The 11,895-nt window shown below is 31.9% G+C and overlaps 1 protein-coding gene across 2 annotated transcripts in view; it reads left to right on the top strand.

The window, feature by feature from the left end:
• Nucleotides 1–11,895, top strand: part of LOC110445328 — a 36,260-nt gene that overhangs the window by 7,470 nt on the left and 16,895 nt on the right. For both annotated transcript variants that reach the window (XM_021489880.1, XM_021489879.1), the window contains exons 2-9: nucleotides 1,732–1,850; nucleotides 6,553–6,597; nucleotides 7,068–7,211; nucleotides 7,656–7,700; nucleotides 8,190–8,333; nucleotides 8,748–8,792; nucleotides 9,511–9,555; nucleotides 11,034–11,177. In XM_021489880.1, coding sequence (XP_021345555.1) covers nucleotides 6,561–6,597; nucleotides 7,068–7,211; nucleotides 7,656–7,700; nucleotides 8,190–8,333; nucleotides 8,748–8,792; nucleotides 9,511–9,555; nucleotides 11,034–11,177 — 604 coding nt within the window. In that variant the 5' untranslated portion in view covers nucleotides 1,732–1,850; nucleotides 6,553–6,560. The remainder of the gene's footprint in view (nucleotides 1–1,731; nucleotides 1,851–6,552; nucleotides 6,598–7,067; nucleotides 7,212–7,655; nucleotides 7,701–8,189; nucleotides 8,334–8,747; nucleotides 8,793–9,510; nucleotides 9,556–11,033; nucleotides 11,178–11,895) is intronic.

The following is an 11,895-nucleotide window of genomic DNA, read 5'->3' as shown; positions in this document are numbered from 1 at the left end:
AATTAATTATGTAAACTCTGTTCTTGTTTATAACGTTGTCATCCAATTACGTATGAGTCATAACAAAGTCATAACAAATTATCACGTCTCAATTTACTGCGACCGATAGACCGAGGATATATTCAAAAGGGATTTAAAAAGAGTAAAGGCATTTGTCATTCAGGCTGTTTAACACCTGATAATAGTAATAAGAAAATAATACCTTTTTAGCAAATATTTCCTTATTGAGTGCATAATGATAACTATTGAAATATACTTGTAATTAGGTATACTAATCTTTAGCAATATTTAATATATAATGAAAAACGATAAAAGGAAAAAACAAATATATGTATACAAGACCACACACTTGCGTTTTTCTAACGAATCAGAAAGCATGAGTGAATATATACGTCCGCTAAATAAATGTGTGCTTTCTGATTCGTTAGAAAAACACAAGTGTGTGGTCTTGCTTTTATCACATACCTTCCGTATTTGGTAGAGATCGATACAAAGATTTTATAAACTTTGATATTTTTTTCAAATAGCGTGAACCTTTCAGTTCGCCATGACAAGGGGATTCCCATAAAAAGTAGTTCCGGCTAGTAGGTAAATACAAGTACAACATTCCGTATTGCACATGTGCAATACAGAACGTTGTATGTCATGGTCTGAAAATTAATTGTTTGTATTACTATAACAAGATTCACCAGATATGTGATAAATACTTTTTTTGTTTTGCTCATTTCATATTTCCTCTAAGCATGGTCATCAACAAATAGTATATACACTGAAATTATAAGTATTTAGAATTGCATGATAACTTTCTGGATTTTCGATACACTTATAACTATTTTCTGTTTAACACATTTTCCAAATGCGCTGATTAATAGAAACATCTATCCACTTTCTATTGTTTCATTTTTGTTTATTATTGATTTACATGTATCTCCAAAAAATATTTTTTAATATTTATAAATGTTATTTTCGGTATGAATTTTAATGTTTTAGAAAAAACATTTTAAATTCAAGTTCAGCGTGATTTTTCTGTATGCTTACCATGCTTTGAACAACTGTGCTCGAACGGAATGATAACGGAAATCACTTATTTTTTTTGGAATGACAGATTTTCTTGTAAAGTGTCATAGAGCTTCGATTGCATTCCCAAGTACCTCCTGAATCTAATCATAAAAATGTAATTAATGCATTGTTTTATATGAAATCGTGTCATTTGAAGTACAGCAACGAAAATGTATAAACGCAATAATAAAGTTTATCATAAAATATATTTTTGTAGTCATGTATATGCAAGTATGGTCAAGCGTAAAAATCTGGCTACATTGAAAGGATGTATGTTACTGTATATTTTAAGCGGCGAAATGCACCTCCTCCAAATAAAGTCCAAATATTCCTATACACATAATAATAAACTTGTATGTACAAAATTTATACTTTGTTAATTTATCATATAATTTAATAATAACAGATTTGACAAGAAGTGCTGCACACTTGAAATGGTCACAAGAAAATAAATTATGAGACATTTAAAAGGTGCAATACAATATTTAACAATGTGCACATGCATATTCAAACTATTCGAGGTGGGGTGATTTTTTAAGAATGGCACTGCAGATTTCTTCGGAAGCATGAGAAGCATCATTCCATACATAAAGTGTAAAGGAGACAACGGCTACACAAATCACACGCAATATTATACAATGTACCATAAATAGATCAATTACAATTAACCAGGGTGTTTAAAGAAGTACCACTCGCAAATGCTTACGACAGGACACCTGCCAGTATGCAGTACGATATAGGAAGATCACAAGCAGCTATCCCTGACCAGTAAATGTGACACTAGTAAGAAGGTACGTTAGTTAAAAAGTAATCTTTATATAATAACACATTGTAAATCTGTAGTCTTTGTTTGTAACGCTACTTTTGAAACAAGACAGAATTCTAAACAAATTGTGTAGCGATTCTTACAAAGACCAAACAACATATTGGCATGCAAAATAATGATTATAATACCAATAACATATATGTTTCGAAATCAAATTGATGATAGGTAATATTCTGTTATTTTTAGTTGAGATTTCCGTTATATTGTCAATTTCATTGATCATTGTATGTATTTCCTTGTTACGTATATACTAATCGAAAGTTAATTCCGGTTTTTTAACTTTGATCAACAATTTATTTATATGTACCGATATAGGTAAACAATATGGATAAAATTAATTATGTAAACTCTGTTCTTGTTTATAACGTTGTCATCCAATTACGTATGAGTCATAACAAATTATCCCGTTCTTTAAATGGTCTCAATTTACTGCGACCGATAGACCGAGGATATATTCAAAAGGGATTTAAAAAGAGTAAAGGCATTTGCCATTCAGGCTGTTTTTATATACGTTATTGGTATTATAATCAATATTTTGTATTATTATATAGAGTTCAAAAACGTTGTACGTTTAAATGGACTTACTAAAAATAAAGGCTCAATATGCTTTACTCTCACAAATAAAACCTGTTTAAATATTTTAACACATTTTACCCTGGTGACATTGAAAAGCTATGAAAGTCATATATTTCAATAAACTCGTTCGCCGTTCATCCCAGCTTGCTTGTGGCCAAATGTCGTCACCTTAGGTTTTTAGAGTATTAAAAAGATGTCATTTAAAGGTTTCAATATATTTGACACATGTGACCTTGATTATGGGTGAAGGTATTTAATTTCAATTTACATGATATCACTTACGTCATTACCCGAGGTATTTAGTTATTCAGAGCCATAATGCTTTATACATTATTTGAACAAACGTACAGCTCTTTATCTGAGCATGCGACTTGCATTTTAGTTCCAAAATGACTCAAAAGGTTTGTTAAACAAATTAAAGCCCTATGACCTACCAAATAAAGCTATCAAACTAAAATCATGACTCTGGTCCTCTCCGTGATGCCAAAATTTTGTTTTAAATGTTTGAAATAATTGATTTTAATGACCTTGGTTAACGGTGAATGTCATTTATTTGACCCAATTTCATAGTCGATCATACTAGCATGCTATTGGTAATTTAGTATTACTTCATAGTTGACTTCATTTCATATCCTTATTATAAATTGCTCGATTTTGAACTATATTTTTGTCCTTCGATGAAAGAAATTTTACACTTTTTCTTTCTAATTTGGTCGGATTTATTATTTACTATTTAAAAAAATGGCCTAATTTAACATAAATAAAGTATAAACATGTCTTGTCGATTCGACAAGTGAATTGTGCTAATCCTGTTTAAAGTATCCATTACTCTTGTCTAGATAACTACTTAAACAAATAATTATCAACAACTCGTAAGGCCAATTTATGTACAATATGTCTATTTGTTTTGTTTCAAACGTTGCATCCAAATAATTGTTTTGGGGAAATGTAATAAACCTTTTGTTTAACAACACTCTCAAAGTGACGATACTTGCTTTTGTTCCATTATCAATGATATAAAACATTATTGTTACTAATATCAACAGATTATAACTAAATTAACCAAAATGTTGTATGAGTATTGAATTCACAATTATAATAATCAATCTCCAAAGTCGTCATTCAAAGCTGATTTGTATAATTGTAAATATTTGTATATGAACAAAATTGAATAATATTTCCTATTTTTAACACGTGTTAAAAAAACCATAAACCGATGCTAAAACTCATATTACAATATTTTCTCTGTGTGTATTATTCTAAGTTAAAATGCCATTTTGGGGAAGATATGAGAGACGGGATGAAATCAGGATGGCTTTAACCATTAAAGAATGTCTAAGCCCAGGAATTTGAACAATGTTAATATGCTTTTTGTCTGATTAATATATTTTTGGCATACATAACCACCATAAAATGATCGATTATTTCATCGATTTTTTTTATATAAATCATATACAGTATGTTCTGTTCCCTAACAGTACAGCGTGCTGACACTTTTCAATATAATTTATTTGTAAGACTGTTAACCTCATTGCAAGAAAACGACAAGGTTATGGTGACTTGGCAACAACATTTAGTAATCGGACAAAACTCGTACAAAAAAACCCCATTTCTGTTGTTCAGATTTATGTTGTTGCCATTTGTTATCGCTCAGTCAATATTCCCACACTGGGGACTAGAATTTTCCACTGCCTTGTACGAGTCGATCTCGTATTGAGTGTAATTGACTCACCGCATGTCAAAACAATTTGATGCTTCCATTTAAAACAGGGTAAAATCAGATATATCTGTAGGCCTATATCTAAAAAGTACACTGTTCATTTGTATACTGAGGACATCTGTCTAAGAGATGGGGATGGTATTCAACCTTGCCTTGAGGTTTTGCTATGTTGATGCCTCAAGTACTGATTTTGATAGTTTGTTTCCATTCCCTGGTGGATCTTAGGAAGAATGGTGCAATATGTTCTATTTTTTTACTCTCCTGTCTCATAATTAGCTTGTGATGCCCTCAGGTTCTACTTTCACCTGTTGTGAATTACCGGTATACTGCTGGAACTGCTTTAACAGCCCGTATGTTAAGATGACGGTTAGACAACGTATTAACGTTTAATGTTATATGTAACCCAAACTAGTAATCACAAGGTACATTTTACAAGTGCTCGAATGTATGAAAATACAGTGTATGTGTAAACGGGTGTATTGTTTTATTTATACATGGAATAATCATGTAAATAAATCAACTATTAAAACATAGTTTTAACGACATAAGTCTTAAATGCTGAGTGTAGACAAATAGTGTAAGACATATGACCAAGGTAATGTGCGACACTAGGGTGTTAAGTTCCGGAAACTTGTATCGCGAAAACGACATATTCCGCTCGTAGTCTGGGACACTGTACCAGGTTTTGAGCTCTATTGCCTTTGTTACGATACATAAATAGCAATAATTAGACGTGGAATCGATAATGGTAACACAAATTTGCTAAATATTAATTTTATATACCGACCTGCATATACAGAATATACATATGGGATCCTAAATTATTTTTTATTTCATATGAGATTTTATGTAACGGGTTTTGGGAGTTTTTATTTTTGCGAGCCTTGGCTAGCAAAAATTTAAACTTCGAGCCGAGTTTCATAAAAGCTCATATAAAGTGAAGATTCTTTTATCACATAACTTACATTTTGACAGGTTTTAAAGCCAAAATGTAGAAAGCTTAATCAAACGGAGACAGCCATTTTGTTGCGCCCTTCACAATTTAGGACGTCACGTCATTGTCCATATTATAACGTCACAATCGTTTTATGACCGGCACAGGGTATATTACACTAGTGACATATGTAAAAATATTACACGGGGAATTTACTGGATAACAGGCCATTTATGTGATAATAAAAATCCGTGAAATCAAGCCCATCACGTTTGGAATGGTGCGCTAGCATTGTGTACGGAAATGTAATGTCGTTTATAATACCGGACCCTGAGACTGTCAACAGATCCGGAGTACGGATCGGAACTTCAGAATATTGATTTTTATCTATTTTCCGAGCATTAATACTACTAAATTTTAACGTTTACCAATTATTAGTATGAGGACACGATAAATAATTAAAGTTGTTGATGATATGAATGATAACATGACATAATTTTGCCGTTTACGCATTGAAATATGGAAAGGCAAAATGGGGTGGGGGACAGAGTTCTATCTTCAAGTGAGCAAAATTGCGGAATTTTCATCGTGGACCCCACTATTTTGTATGCTTATCGAAAAGCATATATACCTGGCTGTCTTCTGTAAAAGTTTTATAAAATTGACATGGGTGTTGATAACGTTTTAGCTTGTTTTTTAAAGCGTTTGTTCGACGTACATTTGTTAAAATTGCATTTTGAAGTGAATGGATTGCCACGAAAAATGCATGAATATAGCAAATATAAATATTTTTGTTTATTTTTTGCTTTCGATAGTACATCACGTAATGTTTAAAAATATTCAACTTGCTGGTACCTCAAATTTTGTAAATATTATAGAAAACATATTTTTACTTAATTTTCATATTTTGTGGGAAACTTTAAGAAAAGCTCAAATATCTCAAAAAGTAAGTCGAGGACTCAGAGTTTAAAACAAATTATTTTGCAGTTCTTACCTTAGCAAATATATATTCATGTACAGAATAATACTATGATATATAGGTCGTTTATGTTATGCATTGCTATTGATAATGGGTAATATTATATATGTAGTTTTAGATTTCCCGCTTGATTCTTTATTTCTATGTTTAGTGTATATATTTCTATGTTACATATACACTAATCCAAAGTTATTTGCTACCTACATCAGTGTTGTGTAGCTATGTGTTATATGTAATCATAAATTGGGTTAAGTATTACTGTAATACCATCTTGTTGTTACATCCGATAGACGTACCTAGAACATCGAGTAGAATTAACTTTGTAAACTCTTGTTTATTACGTTGTTACCAAGTTACCTGTCAGAAACTTGCAACTTGTGTGAAATTCCAAACAGTTCGAAAATTTAGTTTGTTGAACTGTGCTTTTTAAGTGGTGTTTAACTTTTTATCGATTGTAGCAGGAGAAATGAAATACTATGCATCTACTGGACGCTTTGTTCAAGGTAAATATCCTCAGTGGTTCATTATAAATGACGTGGATGATGTTGACAACAAACGGATATTAATTTACATTGTCATTGAACCCCAATGTTTTACTTCCCTGACATCATGAAGTAGATATTTTGTATTACTAGTACCCATGTAGCTTTTCGGGGATAAATGAAATTTTAGAATTATAGAGATAACTTAATTTTATGACAAGGAAAACGTATGTTTAATATGTGTTGTTTATTAATTCTCTAGAAAGCTTTTGTCTAAACAAATTAATCATAAAGATATCCATGTATCCAAGGGCAGCAAAGAAACGGAAACTTTGCCGTTGTACCGGCTAATTTTGTCGTTTTTAAGTTTGAAAGTATAAAAGTATGTGCAATTTCCTTGGACAAATTACAACATTTCTTGGTTATTAATCACAAACAAAACTACGCGATTGTTTTAATATTTGTTTGATATGTACTTCATATAATTCAAGATGACGATTTCTATCAAACTGATGAAGAAGAGAAGAAAAAGACACATAGACATTGGAAAACTGAACAGCACATTATACAGATGGATGCAACAAAACAATATTTAAGGGAACAAAGTGAAAGGGGACATCAGTTTTATAGCTTAGGTTTGTTAAGCTTCAAGTTATAACGTTCCCCAAAGTTTCTGATGATGATGATAATGCTGGAACTTCACATGAGTATTACCAATTTTGGGCGTATATCGCATACATTTCCCGATCGAACGTCATAAAATTGATTGGACTTATTTGGCTTTGACTTATCCTGAATTTTGTAGATTGTAATGGAAGGAATTGAAAGGGATTTTAAACTGACCCCTCTGCTATTTTAAAAGATCAACTCATTCAGCAATATAGGAAATGTAGCCTGGCTTCCGATTGTTCGAAATGAAGATATTGTTTGAATTTGCTTATACTTGGTACATAGGTGTATTTAGCTTATATTTGGTATTAATTTGATCACACCAAACACAACTGTGACTTCCATTTCTCGTTTTGTAAATATTGTCTGTCAAAACTGTGCGATTCATATAGAGTTTTAATATTTTGTAGCACGAGACAAGGAGGGCTTTGCATTGATTTACAGGTGTTTTAAAGGTAACTATTGTCAGTGGTTCATTATATATGGTATCGTGGTTGATGTTCACAACGAACGTAAATAAATTTACATGGAAATCCAATGTTTTACGTCCCTGACATCATGGAATAGAGACATTGTATTATTAGAATCCATATAGTTTTTCTGGAATTAATGAATTTTAAATAACAACGGACCCTCGATGATTTTAATTATTGAGATTACTCTTTTTATGACAAGGAAAAATAGTATGTTCAATATGTGTTGTTTATTAATTCCCATGAACATTTTTGTCTGATCAACTTAATCATAAAGATATTCATGTACCCCAGGGCAGCAAAGAAAGGAAAATCTGGCCGTTGTATCGGATAATATGTTTTCGTTTGTTTCGAAAATTAAACTTTGTACCATTTCCTCGGACAAATTACAACATATCTAAGTTATTAATGACAAACAGAAATACGCGATTGTTTTAATAATTGTTTGACATGTACATAATATAATTCAAGATGACGTTTACTATCAAACTGATGAGGAGGAGAGGAAAATAACACCTAGACATTGGAAAACTGGGAAGCACAGTTTAGAGAGGGATGAAACAGAACAACTTTCAGGGGATCAAAGGGAAATGAGAAATCAGTTTCACCGCTTGGGTTTGTTCAGCTTAGAGTTATAACGTTCCCCAAAGATTATTCTGATTGTGATAATGATGGAACATTTCCCGATCGAACGTCAAAAATTTGCTTGGTCATATTTGGATTTGACTTTTCCTCTTATTTGTACATTATCATAACAAATCAATACACTGGATTTTATACAGTCACATTCTGCTGTTACAAATCAACTCATTCGGCATAATAGTAAATGTAGCCTGGCTTCTGATTTGTGGAGATTAAAATAGTGTTTGATTTTGCTTATACTTAATACGTAGTTGTAGTCACCTTCTATTTGATATTTAATTGCATAATGTCACAGCAAACACCACTGTGACCCCCGTTTCTCGTTTTGTAAATATTGTTTGTTTAACTGTGCGATTTAAATTGAGTGTTTCTTTTAACCTTTTGTAGCACGAGTCATGGAGAGATTTGTACTCACTAGAAACCGTTTGAAAGGTAACTATCGTCAGTGGTGGATTAAATATGCCATAGTCGTTGATGTTCACAACAAACGGACCTACAATTGTATGGAACCCCAATGTTTTACATCCCTAACATCATGGAATACAGACATTGTATTACTTGTATCTATGTAGTTATTCGGGAATAAATGCAATTTTAAATAACAATGAACGCTCGATGATCTTCATCATTGGGATTACTTATTGCAATGAAAAAGAACAGGTATAGAATGTTCAATATGTGGGTTTTTTTCTCACAAAAGCTTTTGACTGATAATTTCAGTATTATAACACTCGTTCATATGTACCGGAGGTGGATAAAGAATTCCTCCCGAGGGTATCATAAATTAGGGTAAAATCTGAGGCTATGCCGATCGAACGTCTACAATTTGTTTCGACATATTTGGCTTTGACTTTTCCTGTATTTTGTAGGTTGTAATGGATGGAAATGAAAGAATGTTTAATCTAACACTCTCTTCTATTAAAAATCAATCCATTCGGCAAAATAGTAACTGAAGCCTGGCTTCTGATTGGTCGAGATTAAGGTATTATTTGATTTTTCTTATGTTTGGTTTGTAGGTGTATTCTGCTTATATTTGGTATGTTATTGGATGATTTAAATGAAAACACTACTATGACCTCTACTTTTCGTTTTGTAAATAGTGTTTGTTTAACTGTGCATTTCAAAGAGTTTTTCTTTTGACCTTTTGTAGCACGAGACATAGATTACGTTGTATCCACTGAATACTCTTTTAAAGGTAACTATCCTTAGTGGTTCAATACATATGACATCGTGGTTGATGTTCACAACAAACGTATATAAATTTTCATGGAACCTCAATGCTTCACTTTCATAACATCATGGAATAGAGACATTGTATAACTAGTATTGTAACAAACACGGGTTCGTTCTTGATGGACATTTATTGCATATCTTCAAGTCATAATTCCTTGAATATATTTACATGCGTTATATTCAGGATATTCAAGACCCTACAGTGAAACAATGCAAACCAATTTAAGTCTAGTTAAAAAGTATTAGAACATATATGGACAATACATATGCTTTACATTTATCTAAATTAGATAAATATAAACATAATTTTTCAATGACTTTATGCATTTCATTTTAAAGATACCAAAAACATTACATTTATTCAATACTTAGTAAATCATTTATACGTGTCCAACACAGAACTTTACACGAAATAAGTCAAAAACATAACCTATATACCTACCCCAAAAATGGGTTAAGGGTCTAAAGATGAAATCTTCCAGATAGTTGTCAGTACGACAAACTGTGGACTAGCATGGTAACAACTGAAATACAATGAAATATTTACATACTTCAGATATCAAAAACCAACTTCAAATAATGTACTCAAAACGGTCGATGACGGATATTCACACAAATGATAATTCAGGTATAGAAATTTTTATCCAAATCGATATTATTCTAACTTACATATATAGATATTAGAGTGAGAATAATAATGCTTATAGTTTAATTATTTAAATACATTCTAGTGCGTACCGATTATTGAAATTCCCCGTACTACTCGCCCAGCTGTCCACTGTCAAATGTCTGCTGTCAAATGTATATTATGAATGACTTACGCGCCAAACTTACACAAAGACACCGACCAAATAAACCAAAACGAGGCACTTTCATACACACTCTTATCTTACACGTACAAGGTACATGCATACAACAAGGAACATACATCACGTGACAAGGACAGTACAGGTACACGAACATACACAGCACATTGACAATACAGTACGAATACTAGGACTCACAGCGCTATGCATATTTAAATATTAAAAATGACATATATATTGTATATTGCAAATGATATCCCCGTTACTGTATCAAAAAAGTTATAAAGAAAAGTGCAACTTTTAATACACATCGAACCTTCAAAGAGATATTTTTTAGAAATTACTTATTTGTATGATAAGGAAAAAAGTATGTTCAATATGTGATGCCTTTTTTTCTCCCGATAGCTAAATATTTAGTTAATATGAAGATAGAGATACCCATCTATCTGAAGTTGGCGAAGAAAGGCAAATTTGGCTGTTGTATCGGATGGTTGTTTTCTTTTGTTTCAAAAGTATAATGTGTAAAATTTCCTCAAACAAATAACTTTTTTTTTTTTTTTTTTTTTATTTAANTTTTTTAATTAACAGAAATAGGTGATTGTTCAAATATTCGTTTTACATCATTTAATTCAAGATGGTGATTTGCATCAAACTGACGAGAAAGTGAAGAAAGGGAAACCTGGACGCCGGAGAGCTAGGAAGCAAATGACGGGGAGGGATGCATCAAATCAACCTTTAGGGGACAAAAGCGACAGGGGACATCAGTTTCACAGCTCGGGTTTGTTCAGCTTCAAGTTATAACGTTCCTCAATTTTTCATTTTATGATCATTATGATGGAACTTCACATTAATATTGGTATTTCTCGGCGTGTAACCCATACATAATCCGATCGAACGTCCACAATTTGTTTGAACATATTTGGCTTTGACCTTTCCTGTATTTGTAGATTGTAACGGAAGGAAATAAAAGAAATTTTAAACTAACACTCTCTTCTAGTAAAAATCAACTAATTCGGCAAAATAGTAATTGTAGCCTGGCTTCTGATTGGTCGAGATTAAGATATTATTGGAGGTTGTAACCGTGTGTGGGTTCTTATTATTTTTGTGTATTTTTTTTTTCTTTTTCTGTTGGTTGTTTGGCATTAGTGAGGGAGATACCTCATAATGTTGACAACTCCGAGAACTGGAACTTTTTTCCCTATGTATGTGTATATGTAGTTTTTTGTCTGTATATGTGATGAGTGAAAGTTACATTTATAAATATATAAACTTGCAATATAAATACAAAATAACCTCAAGTATGGAACCTTTAAAATTAGCTTTACTGATATCAGATGGCAGACGGTATTAACATAGTGAGTCTCAACTGCAGAGGTCTCAGAGACAGTTGTAAAAGAAAAGATGTCTTTAATTATTTAAGACAAAAACAATATACAATTTACTGTTTACAGGACACTCATTTTGTTGAGGCCGATGAAAATATGATTAAAGCTCAA

The sequence above is a fragment of the Mizuhopecten yessoensis genome, unplaced genomic scaffold (genome assembly GCF_002113885.1).
Source record: "Mizuhopecten yessoensis strain PY_sf001 unplaced genomic scaffold, ASM211388v2 scaffold2213, whole genome shotgun sequence".
In the NCBI taxonomy this organism is placed as follows: Eukaryota; Metazoa; Mollusca; class Bivalvia; order Pectinida; family Pectinidae; genus Mizuhopecten; species Mizuhopecten yessoensis.
Note: the sequence above shows the minus strand (reverse complement) of the source record. Positions and strands in the feature narration are given on the sequence as shown.